The sequence below is a fragment of the Rhinolophus sinicus genome, linkage group LG13, assembly GCF_036562045.2.
Source record: "Rhinolophus sinicus isolate RSC01 linkage group LG13, ASM3656204v1, whole genome shotgun sequence".
Lineage (NCBI taxonomy): Eukaryota > Metazoa > Chordata > Mammalia > Chiroptera > Rhinolophidae > Rhinolophus > Rhinolophus sinicus.
The window spans coordinates 56912033-56933541 of NC_133762.1; the positions used below are offsets into that span (position 1 = coordinate 56912033).

Below are 21509 nucleotides of genomic sequence, written 5' to 3' on the forward strand. Positions count from 1 at the left end.
AGAATTTTTTTTTTTTTTACCAATTTCATTCCAGGATTCTTTACAAACCAAAGCCACCTGTTAGCACCCTTTTGGCAGGTTGCTAAGTGGGGAAGTAAGTGGTTTCTGGAATGCAGTGTGGCATTCTAGGCTCTTTCAGCCAGGGTCCTGTGTGCTCAGGTAGAGCCAGCTAGTGGGGGTTTCCAGGTGGTGTGGCCGTGACAGGGGTATATGAAATCTCTCCAAAGCAAATGCTGCTGAGGGCTTACTTCCTGCCAGAGAGTGAAGTTGAGGGTGTCCCTTGTATTACCACATTGAACCCTCCACTCTATCCTTGATCCTGTCCCTTTTGCAGATGAGAAATCAAGGCTTAACATGAAGTGACTGGGCAGGCTTCTCAGGAAGTAGAGTCAGAGAACAAGTAGAGGGACTGTGGGCCCACTCCCCAGATATGCCCTCTCAAGGCACATGTCCCTCACCTGGAGAACAGTCTTAGCGATGGCACCACCAGCGCTGTCAGTGCATGTGGGACACTGGACGAGGTCCTGGCACATGGTAAGGATCCATATTGGCTGTCATGGTTGTACCTACACTGCTGGGTGTGCAGATGTTAAAGGTCAACAAAGCCAGACACTGGTGAAAGTGGTAAGGACATATCTTAATCAATAATTATTGCAGTAGGGAAAAAAGTCCAGCGTGAACTGAATTCAACTTCAATTTGTACAAAGGTGACTAGGAATTTTGAAGGGAGAATGAGAGAACAGGTAGGTGTGTGAGTGAGAAGGGGCTCAATAGAGTCAGGGAAGTGAAAAATTACAAAAAGTGGGAAGAGGGGATTGGTCCACGTGAAACCCATCTGAATTTGTTAACGTGCTTATTGAAATTAGGCTCCTACCCTCCCACAGAGACTGGGAGACAGGCCCTATCCTCAGGTGTTGGCTGGAACAAATTGGAAATTCTTTTAGCAGCCTTAAGCTTTCTCCGGAAGGCACTTTAAGGGGGACTAGGGTCATCCTAGGGAGGTGACCTTGAGCTGTTAGAAAATGTGTTTGTTCAAGTCTTTATAGCTCAAGATTGAGGCCCAGTCAAGAAGAGGGCTCAGAGTATCCTGGCTAGAGTTTAGTCAAAGAGAGAGTCTTTGTGGCAGAGAAGCACAGAACTGCCTCTGTGTCCCCAAAGAGCCCTTCATTGACATTAATACCAGAAGTGGACAATAAGTATCCAGTAATGACCCTGCCATTGGGTTTCTAGGAAAGCAGGCTGAGAATATGAGCCCCTGGAAGGTAGAGGGTATAGGTGATCCTTTAAAGATGCTGGAATTTGGAACAAGTGAGGGGGTCACAGCACTGGATAGGAAAAGAGGTAGAAGGAGGGAAATTGGGAGGTCCCTATCTAGGGACAATAAGTAGATCAACTTGTGTCTTTGTTGGTGATAAGGATGGAAAGATGGAGGCCTTAAAATGAGGCTAAGGGCTCTGTGTTTATCTCAGAAACGGGGCTGGTAAAAACTTTCGAGTAAGGGAATGAGGTGAAGAAAGCAGGGTTTTAAACAAAATTAGTGATAGGGATGGAATGGGAGAGTTTATATCTACAATGTCCAATGGGCAACTGGTACAATGATTCAAGCTTTTGTAGTGATAACCTCTTCCATTCCGTGCATTGATTATAAATGTTCTTCAATTGTTCTTATTGACACGTCCTACCTAAGTAATAATAATGTTAATAATAACATGTCACACATTATTATCTTAACATTTACTGTCTTTATTATAGATCAGAAAACTGGCGTAGAGAGGTTAAATGACTTGCCCAGTGTTACAGCTGTTAAATCCAGACACAGGCATGTGGCTTCCCAGCCCAGACTGACCACTACACTGTATTGTTTCTTTCCAATCTTTTCAAAAGAGCACTATGAGCCTTGATGCATTTATTGTGGAGCCTCAGTATACCTGGCCACAGGTGGCACCTGGTAGCTTTCAAACTGATAACATACACATAAAAATAGATAGGCAAGTGATCAGGACTATTTAAAAAACAATTAGTGCAGAGCTGAAATAGCTTGTAAAATGGCTAGGGCACCAGAGTACAGTCGTGTTCATCCTAAAAACACAGTTGGTGTTTGTTTCTGGTTCCATGTTTTAGACTCACCACTAGAGAATTCCTCTAATTCCCTGACATGTGGAATAAACTGTTGGGTGACATCATAACCAGGTTGATAATATAGCAAGTAAATATCCTGGTTGCCTGGATAAGGGCCCCCTACTGTCACTCCTTTCAGAGAGTGTTGACAAAAGGTTAAGAATAAAGCTCAACCCAGGGAGTTATGTTTAATCCCTTTGGTTGTAATCTTCTATATGTGTGTGTGTTTGTGTGTGTGTGTGTGTGTGTGTGTGTGTGTGTGTGTGCATGCGCGCGCGCGTTTTCCTTCTTGTGCCATGGTCTGTTGTCTAGCTCTCTTCTTAGTTCTGAGGTTTTATAGGGCAGAGACCTAGTTTCTCAAACATGTATTTTTTTCCATCAAGATTCTTATTATTGATGAAAACCCAACATCATTCCAACAGATGGGCCTATGTCACCAGAGGTAAAGGTTTCATCCTGGGAGCAGGGTAGAGAGTTTCATCCAGAATATATGGAGTTGTCCAGTTTAAAGCATTTAGATTTGGGGATTGAAGCTGTGGCAGGATCAGGGGATCTGATCCAGAATGACTGGCGATGATCCACAGTGTTGACCATTGGCCTTTGAGCCAGTCTCTCCTCTCAACTGTTTTGCTTGTGTTCGTGCTTCCTGCTACCAATTTGCAAAAGGAGTGTCAAATTAAAGGAAGATTTTGAAGTGCCTTGTTGGCTTATTGTAGATGTGATGGCAGGGTTTAAGTCAGCTGACCTGAGTTCATAACGTGGCTCTGCTGCCAACTGTGTCTCCCTCTCAGGCAAAGCATTCCATCATCCCCATGAGCCTTGCTCTCCTCCATCTGCAAAGTGAATATGGTGCCTACCTCCTGAGGTTGCTATGATAATTTGGATAAAGCCCTGAGCTTTATATACATGCTAATCACTCACTAGATGGAGCTACTATTAATATCAAAGAGAACATGATAGAAGATAGAGTGGGATGATGAAGATGACATAGTAATGAAAGAAAGGTGTGGTGCGGGGTGGGGTAAAATTTAGTAGTCAAATTAGATACACTATAAAAAAAATAATACAAATGTGGAACATTTTAATAAGAAAAGTACTAGGAAAAAATATAAGAGCATCTGAGACAGGTAAAATAGAAGACAAAATGTAACTGAGAATGTACTAAAAATAAGAATGTTAAATATGGCAGCAAAATGGATACAAAGGTCAGTATCACCATGCTGCTATAAACCTGGTTCTGGGGCCTTCCCCCCACACACACAACACTGGTTGCCAAAGTCGCAGTAGAGAATGGAGATTTGATATGGATATCCACAGAATGGTGAGAAGAACATCATTACCTTTAAATCAGCATTTACCTCTCCATGGGAAGTATAGTGATATCTCAGGAATAAAGGATACCATGGGACAGTGTTGGAAAAATGCATAAACAAGGTTAGAATTCTTTATTGTGGTGCTTCTCAGAGTCTTCAATATATAACTGTGACACTCCAGGAGGGGAGCTGTAATAGGAAATTGTTTTTAGACAGTGGAATTCTTATTGGGAGAGGAAAGGCATGCTGGGGAAAATGTCATAGAAATAGTCTTCTTTAGAACATATTTGGACAATGCTGTCCCCTGCTTCTTATCCTTTGGTTCATGACACATGCTGTCCCATATTTCACACCCAAACATGTTGAGTGTGTTCTTTCTGCCTGGAATTTTCCGCCCCTAGGTCTTGACATAGCTTCCTCCCCTTTCGTCATTCAGGTCTCTAATCTGATGTCCCTCCTCAGAGAGGTCTTCCCTGACCACTTAACCCCATCATTCTCCATCCCAAAGCACTTAACACTATTTGAAAAGTTCCAAGTAATGTATTTGTTACATTTTTATTGTCTGTTTCTACTATTAGAGTGTAAGTTCATTTTGTGAGCATGTTGCTGTATTATTCCTGGAGTTTAGAACAGTGTTTGGCATCTAGTAGGCGATCCATTCAAGGAATGAACACTGAACTTAAGCCTTTTTGTTAAACAGGGTGGAAGATCATGATGATCTCATGCCAATATTTATGCACCATAACACAATTCTGAAAGCAACTTACGGCGATTACTTCCTGGCTGAACTAATAGAAGCCCAAGATGAAGAGAACCATGCTGTCGTGTGTGAGGTTGGTGATTAATCCACATAGGGATACGCTTATGAGAGAAATGAGAGAAGTAAGCAACATTGCTCCTTTTTCACCCAGCGCTGCTGGGGTTGCCATCTCCTTCCTTTTCCCTATGCCCTTCCAGGTGGCATGCCAGTCCAGCGTCCAAGTTGTGGCATTACCCCCCTTCCCAGTGTTAACTGGCTTTAGGTTTTTAGGTTTTTGTGAGGTCCTCTCAGATGTCTAGGCTGCTGTAGATTCTTTGCCTGTCTCTGGAGGTAGGGGCTAGAGTTAGGGTGAGGGGAAAAGATCCTCGAGGGGTGACGACAGGTGATTTTTGAAACCCCAAGATCCTAGAGACCAGAAGTTACAAACCAACATCCTGCTGGCAGATGGATATTATTTTTTGACTTGGAAAGTAATTTTTAATTTTTTGTTTTACAAGATTTCACAATTATAGAAACTTATAAGCACCCCAATTCCCTAAATGTTAACATTTTACCATATTTGCTTTATCATTGTCTTTGCTTGCTCTCTCTCTCTAATATATTTATCTATATACCGTGTTTCCTCGAAAATAAGATCTAGCCGGACAATCAAATAAGGCCTGTCCGGCTAGGTCTTATTTTCAGGGAAACACAGTATACGGAGATAAATATATATTACATATGTTTATATATTTTTAATGAGCCATTTAAGAGCAAGTTGCAGATGTAATGCTCCTTTACCACTAAATACGTCAGGGTATATTTCCTGAAAACAAGGATGTTCTCATATAACTGTAGTACAATGATCAAGTCAAGCGGTTTCCATTCTTAAGTCCTATTATCTAATATATAGACCTTATTCAGATTTTACTGACAGTCCTGATAGTGTCCTTTATAGCAAAAGTAAATCCAGATCATTCATTGCACTCAAGTGCCATGTGTCTTCAGGCTCTTGTAATCTGGAACAACTTCCTAGTCTGTTTTTGTCTGTCATGATAATAGCAGTTTAGAAGAGCACAAGTCAGTTATTTTTTGGAATATTTCTCAGTTTGGATTTGTCCAATGTTTTCTCATGATTTGACTTAGGTTATTATGATTAGATTTTGTTTTATTAATGGATAACATTTTAAAATTAGTAAATTGTCTACAACAATTGGAATTTCTAGCTTTTCTGGAAAAATCAGGATTGTGTATTGGGTCTGCTTTGCTGCAGGGCCCTAGTGAGTTGGAGCTTTGGAGAGGCTGCCACTGCAGGTGGTTCAGGTGTTCTCTAGCCCACTCCTGTTCCCACTGTGACCCAGGGCTTCACGACCCTACAGGCTATCTTCCCTAATTTGTATCAGCCTGGCCCTGTGAGCCTATCAGTTGTGACCACTGACTCAGGACATGCCCTACAAGTGTCCCGATTGCACAGTGTCCATACGGGAAGGCTTTACTAATACTGGAGAAAAATGAAATGCACATTCTCTGGTTTGCCAGCTGTAGACCCAAAGGTCCACACCCAAGGGAAAGGGTGAAAAGGGGCAAAAAATAGAACTGGCAAGCTACTAGCTTTAGTGTATTTCAGCCCAGAGCAGTGAACAAGCTGACTCAGGACCCCAGGCAGCTGGTGTGAGCTACTGTGAAACTCTTGAGACTATCTCCCATCCTTGTCCCATGCCTGGAGGCACACTTCACCCTTACAGAATTTTAGGGAACAGTGGATTTCTTTGCATTTGCCCCACAGGATTTGATAATGAAAGTCCTAATTTTGATACCTAAACGTAAGTGTATTGAGGTATCTTTAGGCCTTTATATTACTTTGAGCCTGCTAAAGTAGGCCTTCCTGAAAAAAACCATGATGGCATTATACCTCATGCCACTCCATCTGAAGCTTTGGGAATTGTTAAGAACTGAAAATACTGAAATAGAGATATTCAGGGGGGTCTGCCCAGTGGTATGGAAAAATTGTCCGACTGAAAACAATAGACTGTTAGCACTTTAGGGTCATTAGGGAATGTGTGGTGACTGTTCAGCTTTAGGAAAGGTGAGGCTGTGACCATGTGCTATAAGAAATGTGAGGAAGAAAGAAGGTCCAAGATGGTGGAATAGGTAAACTCGATGTCTGCCAGCTCCCATGATCATATTATAATTACAAATAAATAATAGGACAGTCAGCCTCAAGTCATCTGAAGAGTACCTCAACAGAACCCTTATAATTAAGGATATAAAGAAGAGACCGGTTGAGACTGGTAGGAGGGAAGGAGACATGAAACAAGCTGACCCCAAACCCATGGAGAGTGGTTGAGCACTGGGAAGGACATCTCAGCAGCGGAGATCCATCTGGAAGAGTAAAGAGTCCATCCCCACACCAGGCTCCCCAACCCAGGGGTCCTGTGCCGGGAAGGAGTCCCCACAACATGTGGCTGTGAAAAATCAATGAGGACTCTATCTATTCCAGTGAGACAGAAGGCAGCTGGAAACCTAGACATCCTACAAAAGGCCTGTGCACAGACTTACTCGCTTGCAAGCACTCTCCCTGGGCTTCGATGGAGGGGCAGCAAATCGAGAAATGCCAGAGATGTACAGGGAAAGATGGAGTTGTGTGGCTGCAGGGTGAGGACTAGAGGGACAGCTGCCGTTATCTCTATGTGGAGCCCATCTCATATGTAACCTACGGGGGGAGGGGGGAGAGGCGCCATCTTTCCTGTATTGAACCCTCCCCCACAGGGCCAAATCTGAGACTGCATTGGTCTAATAAAATCTGTGTGTGCCTGATCTTGGTGACACCCTGGGACCCCACCCTGCCCACTTAGTGTGGCATTGCCCTGGGCACTCTTAGCACCTAGGCAGTCATCTCACACAACACACTGCAGGAAGCTTCTACAACAAAGGATGTCCCATAGAAGCCTGGGAAACTTGGGGACAGTGAGCAGCCCCAGCTTGTGCTGCAGCCTTTCTGCCATGGCTCTCAGAAATCTATTGGTCCAAGGTGAGTGGTGGCAGGTGGCAGTTTTCTCTGGTCATTTTGCGAAGTGGCCACAGGCTCTGCACTGGCACAAGAACTGAACATACATTAACTTTGTGAAAACCACCGGCTGCACCCCAGTGAATCCCTGAGACCCCACCCCACCCAACTCAGGTGGCATCACTGGAGGCACTGTCAATACCAGGTCAACCAGACAGGCCTGCATACCTAAGGAGTCTCATTCAGCAGCTAAGCCTTATGGCCAACCCGCAGGTGGCAGCAGACCTGGGAGTGGCCTTGGCTGTTTGCTAAGCTGCACCAGGCCTGATACTGGTGGCAGCAGCCTTGGTTCACAGCAAGGCCAACCCACATGCCTTCAGGTCCAGTACAGGCAGCAACCAACTGCCTATAGCTTTGTAGCTCCTACCAGGTAGCTGGGGCCAGACAGAAGCAAGGCTGAAACTAGCCTGCATGGGAGCCCCTCCCCAGAGGCACCAGAAACAACACACCAGAGGCTGACCACACCAGAGCATTACCTGATTAGCCACACAAATGCTACAAGCAAAGGGTGGTCTCAACAGGCACAAGAATGCACTGGGTCAAATCCCACTCTGAGGCGTCAGCTCCACACAGCAGCTCATATACTGTGGGCATAGTCAATCCTCACAGACAGTCAGCCTGAGAGTCAGTCTCAACCACTGACATGCCAAAAGAAATCCTGGCTCAACTACAACAGGAGAATACACATAAGGGATACTCCTGGAACATGCACATGTATCAGGGAGATTGCACCACTGAACCATGCAGGCCACCTACTATATAAGGCCACCAGGCAAAGACTGAGAGACATATGAGATCTACCTAATTCATAGAAGCAAGTAGAGAGGCAGCCAGAATGAGGAAAAAATGAAACATGTCCCAAATGAAAGAACAGGAGAAAACTTCCAGGAAAAAAAACAAAACAAAAAACTAAATGAAATGGCGGCAACCAACCTACCAGAGACACAGTTTAAAATACTTGTTATAAAAATGCTTAAGGAACTTAGTCAGAACTTCAACAAAGAGATGGTAAGCATAAAGAAGGACATAGAAACCATGAAAAAGAACCAGGCAGAAATGAATATGATAACTGAAATGAAAAATACACTAGAAGGAATCAACAGCAGATTAGATGAAGCAGAGGATTGAATCAGCGATTTAGAAGACAAGGTAGCAGAAAAAAACCCATTTGGGACAACAGAAAGAAAAAAGAATTTAAAAAAATGAGATAGTTTAAGGGACCTCTGGGACAACATCAAGTGTAACAACATTCACATCATAGGAAAAGAGAAGGAGCAAGGGATCGAGACTTATTTGAAGAAATAATGACTGAAAACTTCCCTAACCTGGTGAAGAAAATAGACATTCAAAGCCAGGAAGTGCAGAGAGTCCCAAACAAGATGAATCCAAAGAGGCCCATACCAAGACAAATCATAATTAAAATGACAAAGGTTAAAGACAAAGAGAGAATCCTAAAATCAATAAGGGAAAGACAGATAGTTATTTACGGGGAGCTCCCAAAGACCATCAGCTGATTTTTCAACAGAAACTTTGCAGGCCAAGGAAGTGGAGGGAAATATTCAAAGTGATGAAAAGTAAGTTCCTACAACCAAGATTATCCAGCAAGGCTAACATTTAAAACTGAAGGAGAGATAAAGACCTTCCCAGACCAAAAAATGCTAAAAGAATTCATTACCAAGCCAGTATTATAAGAAATGTTAAAGGGACTTCTTTAAGAGGAAGAGAGAAATTAAACAAACAAAGAAAAAAATATAAAAAATATGAATAATAAAATGGCAATAACTATATACTATCGTTAATCACTTTAAATGCAAATGGATTAAATTCTCCGATCAAAAGACATAGGGTAGCTGAATGGTTAAGAAAATAAGACCCATACATGTGCTGTCTACAAGGAATCCACCTCAGATTGAAAGACACACAAAGGCTGAAAGGAAAGGGATGGAAAAAGATATTTTATGCAAATGATAATTTTAAAAAAAATTCTGGGTTAGCAACACTAATACCAGGCAAAAAAGACTTTAAAACAAAGTCTATAATAAGAGACAAAGAAGGACATTACATAATGATAAAGGGAACAGTTCATCTAGAGAACATTACCCTAGTAAACATCTATGTATCGGAGCACCTAAATATGTATATAAAACAAATATTGACCAACATAAAGGGAGAAATAGACAGTAATACAATCAATGGGACTTTAACAGCCCATTGACACCAATGGACAGATCTTCACAAAGAAACAGCGGCCTTAAGTGACATACTACACCAGATGGATTTAATTGATATTTTAAGAGCATTCCACTGCAAAGCAGCAAAATATATATTCTTTTCAAGTGCACATGGAACATTTTCCAAGTATGATCACATATTAGACCACAAAATGAGTCTCAATAAATTCTAAAAGATTGAAATTATATCAAGTATCTTCTCTGACCATAACGGTATGAAACTAGAAGTCAACCCCCTCTCCCCAAAGCCCTAAAAATACACAAACACATGGAGACTAAATAACATGCTACTAAACAATGAATGGGCTACCAATGAGATTGTCAAAGAAATCCAAAGGTACACCTTTAGACAAATGAAAATAAAATAACAACAACCCCAAATCTATGGGACACAGCAAAAGCTGCTATGAGGGAAATTCATAGCAATATAGGCCTACCTCAAGAAACAAGAAAAATGTTAAACAATCTAACTTTACACCTAAGGGAACTGGAAAAATAACAGCAAACAAAGCCCAAAGTGAGTAGAAAGAAAGAAACAATAAAGGTTAAAGTGAAAATAAGCAAAATAGAGGCTAGAAAAAAAAAATACAAAGGATCAATGAAATGAAGAGCTGGTTCTTTGAAAAGATAAACAAAATTGATAAATCTTTAACCGAGTCATCAGGAAAAAAGAGAGAGGAACCAAATAAATAAAATCAGAAATGAAAGATGAGATGTAACAATGGACACCACAGAAATACAAAAGATTTTAAGAAAATACTATGAGCAGTTATATGCCAACAAGTTGGGTAACCTGAAAGAAATGGATAAATTCCTAGAAGCATACAATTTTGCAAGGCTGAATCAAGAAGAAACAGAAAATCTGAACTGACCGATTATTACTAATGAAATCGAATCAGTAATCAACAAGCTCCCAAAAAAACAAAAATCCTGGACTAGATAGCTTCACAGGTGACTTTTACCAAACATTGAAAACAAGAATTAACATCTATTCTCAAACTATTCCAAAAAATTTAAGAGGAGGGAAGTCTCCCACACTCATTCTACACTGCCACCATTACCCTGATTTCAAAACCAGAGAAAGACATTACAAGAAAAAAGAAAACTGTAGGCCAATATCCCTGATTAACATAGATGCAAAAATACTCAACAAAATATTGGTAAACGAAATTCAGCAATACATTACAAAGATCATACACTACAATCAAGTGGGTTTTATTCCTGGTATGTAAGTTTGGTTTAATATCCACAAATCAATTAACGTGATACACCACATAAACAAAATGAAAAATCAAAATCGTATGCTCCTGTCAATAGATGCAGAAAAAGCATTTGACAAAATCCAGTATCCATTTATGGAAAAAAAAAAAAAAAGAAAAAGAAAACTTCAGCAAAGTGAGAAGAGAATATATCTCAACATAATAAAAGACATATATGACAAACCCACAGGTAACATCATAGTCAAAGGGGAAAAGCTAAAAGCATTCATGTAAGATCATGAACAAGACAAAGATGTCCACTTTCATCACTTTTATTCAACACAGCAATCAGGCATCTAAATTGGAAAGGAAGAAACAAAACTCATTATTTGCAGATTACATGATGCTATATAGAGAGAACCCCAAAGATTCCACCAAACAAAAAGTATTAGAACTGATAGATGAATTTAGTAAAGTAGCAGAATTCAAAATCAATGTTCTGAAATAGGTTGCATTTTTATGTACCAATAATGAACTATTGAAAGAGAAATGAAGAAAACAATCCCATTTACAATTGCATCAATCAATCAATCAATCAATAAAATATCTAGGAATAAATTTAACCAAGGAAGTAAAAGACCTGTACCCAGAAAATTACAAGACATTGAAGAGAGAAATTAAAGAAGATACAAATAAATAGAAGCATATACCATGCTCATGGATAGGAAGAATTGACATTGTTAAAATGTCCTTATTACCCAAAGCAATCTACAGATTCAGTGCAACCTGTATCAAAATACCAAAGGCATTCTTTACAGAACTAGAAAAAATAATCCTAAAATTTACATGAAAACATAAAAGACTCTGAATAGCCACAGTAATCCTGAGAAAGAAGAACAAATGTAGAGCAATCATGCTACCTGATATCAAACTACAGTGGTACCTCGGTTTTCGAACGTAATCTGTTCCGGAAGAACATTTGAATTTTGAAACATTTGAAAACCGAGGTACGGTTTCCCCATAGAAAGTAATGCAAAATGGATTAATCCGTTCCAGACCTTTAAAATCAACCCCTAAAACTGCAAGTTTAGCATGAATTTTACTATCTAATGATACCCTAGATCCATAAAATTTATGGCATTTGTGGGCTGGCCCGGTGGCTCAGGTGGTTAGAGCTCCATGCTCCTAACTCCGAAGGCTGCCGGTTCGATTCCCACATGGGCCAGTGGGCTCTCAACCACAAGGTTGCCAGTTCAATTCCTTGAGTCCCGCAAGGGATGGTGGGCAGCGCCCCCTGTAACTAAGATTGAACACAGCACCTTGAGCTGAGCTGCCGCTGAGCTCCCGGATGGCTCAGTTGGTTGGAGTGCGTCCTCTCAACCACAAGGTTGCCGGTTCGACTCCCACAAGGGATGGTGGGCTGTGCCCCCTGCAACTAGCAACGGCAACTGGACCTGGACCTGGAGCTGAGCTGTGCCCTCCACAACTAAGACTGAAAGGACAACAACTTGAAGCTGAACAGCACCCTCCACAACTAAGATTGAAAGGACAACAACTTGACTTGGAAAAAAGAAGTCCTGGAAGTACACACTGTTCCCCAATAAAGCCCTGTTCCCCTTCCCCAATAAAATCTTAAAAAAAAAAAAAAAAAAATTTACAACAACAACAAAAAATTATGGCATTTGTAAACCGAAATGTTTGTCAATGGAGACGTTCGAAAACCGATGTACTACTGTATTCTACAAGGTTACAGTGATCAAAACAGCATGGTATTGGCATAAAAACAGACACACAGATCAATGGAACAGAAGAGAGAGCCCAGAAATGAACCCACTCCTATATATTTATGACAAAGGAAACAACAGTATACACTGGGGTAAAGACGGTCTATTCAATAAATGGTGGTGGGAAAACTGTACAGACACATGCAAAAAAAAAAAAAAACAAGAAAGAAACTGGACCACCTTTTTACTCCATATACAAGAATCAACTCAAAATGGATTAAAGACTTAAATGCAAGACCCCAAACCATAAAAGTCTTAGAAGAAAATATACTTGTAGGAAGTAAACTCTCAGACATTATCGTTAGTAATATTTACTGATATATCTCCTCAGGCAAGGGAAACAAAAGAAAAATATAAGCACATGGGACTACATCAAACTTAAAAGGTTTTGTACAGCAAAGGAAACAAAACAAGAAGACATCCTACTGAATGGGAGAAGATATTTGCCAATGATACATGTGATGAGAGATTAATATTCATAATTTATAAAGAACTCATGCAACTCAACACCAAAGAAACAAGCAATCCAATTAACAGATGGTCAGAGGACCTTAATAGTCTTTTCTTCAAAGTAGACATACAGATAGCAACAAACAAATGAAAAGATGCTCAACTAATCATCAGAAAACTGCAAATTAAAACCACAATGAGATATTCCCTTACACCTCTCAGAATGGCCATCATCAACAAATCAACAAACAACATGTGTTGACGATGATGTGGAGAAAAGGGAACCTTTATGCACTGTTGGTGGGATTGCAAATTGGTGCAGTCACTATCAAAAACAGTATGAAAGTTCCTCAAAAAATTAAAAATAGAACTACCTTGTGAACCAGTAGTTCCACTCCTGGGTATTTATCCAAAGAAATCCAAAACACTAACTCAAAAAGATATATGCACCCTTATGTTCACTGAAGCATTATTTACAACAGCCAAGATATGGAAACAACCAAAATGCTCATCAATAGATGATTGAATAAAGAAATTGTGATACATATATACAATGGAATAATACTCTGTCATGAAAATGAACGAAATCTTACCAGCTGTCACAACTGATAGATCTAGAGGGTATTATGCTAAGTAAAATAAGTCAGACTGAGAAAGACAAATACCATATGATCTCACTTATATGTGGAATATAAAGAAAAACAAACAGACAGAAACAGACTCATAGCTGCAGAGAACAAACTGATAGTTACTAGATAGGAGGAGGGTTAGGCAGCTGCATGAGAAAGGTGAAGGGATTAAGAGGTGCAAATTGGTAGTTACAAAATAGTCACAAGGATGTACAGCATGGAGAATATAATCAATGATATTGTAAAAACTAAGTATGGTGTCAGGTGGGTACTAAACTTCTTGGGAGAAGATCACTTCATAAATTATATAAATGTCTAACCACTATGCTATACACCTGAAACTAATACAAAATAATAGTGAATGTCAACTATAATTTTAAAAATAGTCGTGGGGATGTAAAGTACATCATAAGGAATATAGTCACTAATATCGTAATACCTATGTATAGGGTTCTCGCATCCTGAACGAAAAGAGCTGTGGGAAACAAGAAGGGTGGCACAGGGTTAAGAAAGACAGTAGTCAAGAGTAAGCCAAGGGACTCAAGCCTTAAGGACTGAGCCCCGAATCTGGCCAAAGCGTAGCTTTTATTCGGTAACTAATGAGGATGTAAAGCTTGTTAAGCTCAAGATCTGTGACTTTGTGCCTGCTGGCTGTTTTCTCGAAAGTCCCCATTGTGCTCCAGAACGTACTGTGCCTTCACACACACGCAAAACCCCAGGGGATAAAGGAGAGGGGCCAATATTATTCCATCAGGTCTTAGTCTGCCGAGACATCCCCTCAAGGGAGCTTTATCGATATCTTTTCATCGAGTCTCAGTTTGCTGAGGCACTCCCTTGTTAAATCCTGGGAGAAGAGTGGGGAACAAACGGTTCGGCAGCTGTAAGGCAACACAGGCTCAGATGGGTAATTGACTTATTGGAGTTATCACTTTGTGAGGTATGTAAATGTGTAACCACTATGTAGTTTTGTATAGCTGAAACTAAAAAAGGAAGGAAAGAAGAAAGGCAGGAAGGCAGGAAGGCAGGAAGGCAGGAAGGCAGGAAGGCAGGAAGGCAGGAAGGAAGGAAGGAAGGAAGGAAGGAAGGAAGGAAGGAAGGAAGGAAAAAATGTAAGGAAAGTATTTTAAAGCAGTGGTACTCAAACCTAACCACATATTGAAATTACTTCTTGGGCTGATTAGGTTACAGATTACTGGGACCCACTCCCACCCTTTCTGATCCAGTATGGGCCTGAGAATTTGCATTTCTTACTAGTTCCTGGTACTGATGGTGCAGGTATCACCTTTGAGAACTCAGTTTTAAAGAAATGAAGCTTTCTCCAGTCAAGACGGCAGAGTATTTAAACACTATACTCCCCTTCTCCCAACAACCACATCAAAATTACAATTGAACTTCAGAACAACCATCATTGAGTATTGCCTGAAGACTAGCTGAGCAGATGTCCAATAACTAAGGATATACAAATTAAGTCATTTCGAGACTGGTAGGAAGGGCAGAGATACTGAATGGCTGGTCCCACACTAAAGTATGATGGTTAAAAATCAAGAGGGATATCTTGGCTTCAGAGATCCCCCCTGAGGAGTGAGGGGTCCCAACCCTATACCACACTCCTCAGACCAGGGTTCCAGTGCCAGGCAGAGAAGTCCCATAACCTCTCTTCTGAAAGACCCAATAATTCCACTTCCCCTCCCTGGTGATTCCCTCAGACCCTGCCCCACTCAACTTTCAGGTCCACCCAAGCTACAAACAGCTTGTCTTGGCTCAGGCTATGGACTTTTCAAAAACCTCTCAAATGTTCATAAACCAAAATTAGGCAGTATCTGGCCTCACTGTGCCTTGTACCTCTTGTTAAGCAGCGCCATGTCTAGCACTAGTGGCAGCCACCCTTGGTTTACATCATAGCCTCTCCCAGGCACCTTTCAGCCCAGCATAAGTGGCAACCATCTGCAAATTCCTTTGTAGCTCATACCAAATATCCCTGGGCAGTGCACAGGCAGTGGCTGACCAGGGCCTGCACTAGAGCCCCTCCCAAGAGGCCCCAGAACCAACACACCCACTATCAGCTTCAGACCACACCAGCATCCAACACCTATCTTAAGAGCAGCAAGAGAATTGCACTTAGTTATCTACAAGGGAGATCCCATAAGATTGCTGATTTCTCAATAGAAACTTTGCAGGCCAGAAGGGATTGGCACGAAATGTTTAAAGTCATGAAAAGCAAGGACCTACAACCAAGATTACTCTACCTAGCAAAGCTCTCATTAAGAATCAAAGGACAGATAAAGAGCTTCCCAGACAGGAAAAAGCTAAAGGACTTCATCACCACCAAACCAATATTACAAAAAATGTTAAAGGGACTTCTTTAAGAGGAAGAAGAAGATGGAGAAGGATAAGGAGGAGAAAAGGATAAAAAATTTGAATAATAAAATGGCAATAACTACATATCTATCAACAATTACTTTAAATGTAATTGGATTAAATGCTCCAAATAACAGACAGAGGGTGGCTGAATGGGTAAGGAAAAATGACCCTTACATGGGCTGCCCACAAATGTCTCACTTCAGATCAAAAGACACACCAACTGAAAGTAAAGGGATGGAAAAAAGATATTTCATGAGAATGGAAATGGAAGAAAAAAACCAAAAATCTGGGGTAGCAATACTTAATACCAGACAAAATAAACTTTAAAACAAAGGCCATAACAAGAGACAAAGAAGGACCCAGCAATTCCATTTCTCAGTATTTATCTGAAGAAACCCAAGACACTACTTTGAAGGGACATATGCATCCACATGTTCATTGAAGCGTTATTTACAATAGTTAAGATATAGAAGCAACCTGGGTATCCATCAATGGATGAATGGATAAAGAGGAGGTGGGATATATATACAATGGAATATTATTCAGCCATAAAACAGAATGAAATCTTGCCATCTGCAACAATATGGATAGACCTAGAGGGTATTATGCTAAGTGAAATAAGTCAGACAGAGAAATAAGATACCATATGATTTCACTTATGTGTTTAACTTAAAGAAGAAAATAAACGAACAAACAAAACAAAAACAGACTTCTAGATACAGAGACCATTTTGACTGTTGCCAGATGGGAGGGGGTTGGGGGAGGTGGGTAAAAAAGGGGAAGGAATTAAAAAGTACAAATTGAGGGCAGCTGGATGGCTCAGTTGGTTAGAGCATGAGCTCTGAACAACAGGGTTGCCAGTTCAATTCCCACATTGACCAGTGAGCAGTGTCCTCCACAACTAGATTGAAGACGAGCTGCCGCTGAGCTTCCTGAGGGATGGCTGGATGGCTCAGTTGGTTACAGTGTGAGCTCTTAACAACAAGGTTGCTGGTTCAATTCCCGCATGGGATGGTGGGCTGTGTTTCCTGCAACTAAAGATTGAAAACAGCGATTGGATTTAGAGCTGAGCTGCGCCCTCCACAACTAGATTGAAGGACAACGACTTGGAGTTGATGGGCCCTGGAGAAACACACTGTTCCCCAATAAAAAAAATTTTTTTTTTTTAAAAAGTGCAAATTGATAGTTACAAAATAATCATGGGGTTCTAAAGTACTTGTATATGGGATCTGACAATTAAGTGTGAACTCATCCTAGAAAAAATGCTACATATCTCATTGCTGAATATCACTATAGTCACCTTCAAAGTACTCCCCTTGGGAAGCTATGCACCAATGCCAGTGCCTAATCCATCCTTCAAAGCAATTTTGGAACTTTTTCTGGAATGGCCATCAGAGCTGTCGTATTACACTTGATGTCATCAAAATATCTTGCTTTCGATGTTTCCTTTATCTTTGGATAAAGAAAGAAGTCATTGGGGGCCAGATCAGGTGAGTAGGGAGGGTGTTCCAATATAGTTATTTGTTTACTGGCTCAAAACTCCCTCACAGACAGTACTGTGTGAGCTGATGCATTGTCGTGATGCAAGGGCCGTGAATTGTTGGCGAAAGTTCAGGCTGTCTAACTTTTTCATACAGCCTTTTCAGAACATCCAAATAGTAAACTTGGTTAACTATTTGTCCAGTTGGTACAAATTCATAATGAGTAATCCCTCTGCTATCAAAAAAATGTTAGCAACATCGTTTTGACTCTTGATTTGGACTGATGGAGCTTTTTTGGTAGTGGAGAATTGGCTGACTTCCATTGTACATTTTAACGCTTTGTTTCAGGGTAGGGTTTCCAGGTGGGAATTCCCACCCATTCTCAGGAATTTTTTTTGCTTTCCTCTTCCCGAATCCTGAGATATAAACTGTTTTCTGTTCTCCACAATGAATCGTTTCCACAAAGTGATGGCCGATACTACCAACCACCTGGGTTCAAGGAGCTGATTTTCCTGATTTCCCGACCAACTTTTCTCAGGATTTGGAAACAGGAAAGTGAAAAAAATTCCTGAGAACGGATGCGAATTCCTGTCTGGAACCCCTATTTCAGGGTCATTTTGGTACACCCATGTTTGTTTTACTTTTATTTGTTTTTTAAGTGTGTTTTTCCAGGACCCATCAGCTCCAAGTCAAGTACGGTGGTACCTCAGTTTTCAAACATCTCCATTGACAAACATTTCAGTTTACGAACGCCGTAAATTTAATAGATCTATGGTATCATTAGATAGTAAAATTCATGCTAAATTTTCAGTTTTAAGGGTTGATTTTAAAGGTCTGGAACGGATTAATCCTTTTTGCATTACTTTCTATGGGGAAACTGCCTTGGTTTTTTAGCGTTTCAGAACTCAAACGGTCTTCCAGAATGGATTACATTAGAAACTGAGATACCACTGTAGTTGTCTCAATTCAGTTGTGGAGGTCCCAGCTCACAGTGGCCCATGTGGGAATCGAACCGGCAACCTCATTATTAAGAGCACTGCGATCTAACCAACTGAGCTAACTGGCCGCCCCGGGTACACCCATGTTTTATCATCAGTAATAACATGGCCCAAAACATCGTCTTGCCTCTCTGAAAGGTGTTGGCAAATTTCGACTCTCCTTTGCTTTTGTTCATTGGCGAGCTCCTTCGGGACCATTTTTGCACACACCTTTCTCATGCCAAGATGTTCAGTTAAGGTTTTCCTAACTGTTTCTCTATTGATGTTTACTTGGTCTGCTATGCTTTTCACAGTCAGCCAATGATTTTGATACATACTTTGACAAATTTTTGCAATGTTTTTGTCAGTTCTGTTTTTTCCTGGCTGCCCTGACTTCTCTTCATCAGCGACGCATTCTCTCCCCTCAGAAAAATATTTAATTCATTTGCACACTGCCGTTTTCTTCATGGCATTATCCCCATAACCTTGGACTAACGTGTCCCTGATTTCACTTCCACTCTTGCCAAGTTTAATAAGAAATTTAATGCTTGTTCGTTGCTCTAATTCAAGCTCAGACATTCTCGTGATGGCACACAAAAACATGTAACAAAAATAATGAACGCCACTCAGTAAGACACCACCACACATCAACAAGAACACAGCTGTGAGACACTGATATACCAAGGTTATGAAACCTTATCGAGCTGTTTGTACGGTGCTTCCAATGTAAGCACACAGTGGCAAATTCGCGAACTTAATTGTCAGACCATGTAGCGTAGGAAATACAGTCAATAACATTGCAATAAGTATGTATGATATCAAATGGGTACTAGATTTATCGGGGTGGTCACTTTGTAAGTTATATAAATGTCTAATCACTGTGTTGCACACCTAAAACTAATATAATATTGTATGTGAACTGTAATTGAAAATTTTTTTAAAATACTGAAAAAATAAAGGAATGAACTTTCCTTTCGTACGAGTATAGCTTGTTATTGGCTTGTATACAGGGACCTCACAAAGTTAGCATTTTGTTGATAGCTTTAGAAATGGAGATCAGGAAGCAATTCAAATGTGAGATAAGATGTTCTTTTTGTATCACATGAGAAATATAGAGGCCTTTGAAAGAGGTTTATCTAAGCTTGGACTGAAGATTATTTTTGACAACAAGATAATCTTATTTTGAATGAATTTTTGTGCTTCACTTTTGCATGTAATAATTAAACACTGATACAACCGTTGGGTGCTCAGCCCTGTACTTGAATATTTCATTCATGGAATTCCAAGGTTCAGGCAAAGATGACCACAGATTACATTTTTTTTCAAGTGGATATTTGACTTCATTTTAAAAACAACTTTGTGCCAGTTTATTAAAAAAACATGCCAAGACAGGAATTTAGCAGTTGTACTTTTATGATGATTTGTTTAGGGCGTTTATTATTTTTTATACACTCATTTCTCATCTACAAAACTGTAAGGGCTATTTAAAGAACATTACTTTTCTTGAAAAACTTGGAATCAAAAGTTCTCTTATATTGATAATGTGATCAGTGGTCCTCAAGCTTGGTATGTACGAGAATCACCTGGGAGGCTTTTAGAATATCTCATGCCAAGGAACTTGTATCCAGAATATATAAAGAACTCATACGGCAATAAAGAGATAAATAACCCAAATAAAATACAGGCAAAGGATTTGAATAGACATTTCTCCAAAAGTATACAAATGGCCAATAAGCACATGAAATGATGTTTGACATCTTGAGTCATTAGAGAAATTCAAATCAAAACCACAATGAGATAACACTTTGTACCTGCCAGGATGATTATAGTAAAAGAGAAGGATAATAGCAAGTGTTGACAAGGATGTGGAGAAACTGGAACCCTCATACAGTGTTTCCCCAAAAATAAGACCTAGCCGGACAATCAGCTGTAATGCATCTTTTGGAGCAAAAATTAATGTAAGACCTAGTATTATATTATATTGTATTATATTAATTATATTACATTATATAAGACCTGGTCTTATATTATAGTAAAATAAGACTGGGTCTTATATTAATTTTTGCTCCAAAAGATGCATTAGAGCTGATTGTCTGGCTAGGTCTTATTTTCAGGGAAACATGGTACATTGCTGGTGGCATTGTAAAATAGTGTACCACTTTGGAAAATAGTCAGACATTTCCTCAAAAATTAAATATAGAATTACCATTTGAATGAACAGATCCACCTCTAGAATTGAAAACACATGTGCATACTAAAATATGTACACAAATGTTCATAGCAGCATTATTCATAATAGCCAAAAAGTGGAAACAGCCTAAATGTCCATCTGCTGATGAATGGATAAAGAAAAGGTGATACAGGTAACCCTGTATAACATGGCACTTCTATAACACGGTTTCACTCTAACACGGTTTGAGAATTAGAGAAATCCCCAAATAACACGGAACATAATAAAAGCTTTTAAGAGCAAAAGATATCTAATTTGAAATTTTTCATTCAAGCGTGGATGTTGTATCAGATTTGACCGCAGAATTTTAAAATTTATTAGAATTTTAAATCTATTTTGTTCGTGGAGTATTAAGTTCAGAGGATGAAGATATCTCGTCAAAAAGAAAACGCCCTCGGTTAATGGTGCTTAGAAATGATGACGAAGAAAACATTATTTAATACATATTAATATGTTATACTTTTGGGGAAAATTGCTTTAGTAAAGATATTTCTCTTAATTATAAAATTATAATAGTATGGAACCTAATGGAAATAATAGGGAATGAAATACTGATACATGTTACAACATATTTGAACTTTATACTAAGTGAAAGCAGCCAGACAGAAAGACCACATGTTGTATAATTCCATTTAAATGAAAGCCCAGAATAGGCAAATCCATAGAGACAGAAAATAGATTAGTGACTAGAGAAAGATGGGCATGGAAATGACTAATAATGCATATGGGGTTTCTTTTTGGGGGGATGAAAATGTTCTGGAATTGGATAGTGGTGATAGTGTATATTTTTGTGAATATACTAAAAACCACTGAATTGTATACTTTTTACAGGTTTATTTTTATGGTAGGTAAATTGTATCTCAATTTTTAAAAATCCCGATCCTAGGAAGCCCTTAGAGCAATTAAATCAATCTTTTTGGGATACAATCA

General features: G+C 39.8%; 1 protein-coding gene across 5 annotated transcripts in view; it reads left to right on the forward strand.

Moving 5' to 3' along the window:
- Positions 1–21509, forward strand: part of CFAP61 (cilia and flagella associated protein 61) — a 332611-nt gene that overhangs the window by 36079 nt on the left and 275023 nt on the right. For all 5 annotated transcript variants that reach the window (XM_019712531.2, XM_074317334.1, XM_074317335.1 and 2 more), the window contains exon 7: positions 4132–4264. In XM_019712531.2, coding sequence (XP_019568090.2) covers positions 4132–4264 — 133 coding nt within the window. The remainder of the gene's footprint in view (positions 1–4131; positions 4265–21509) is intronic.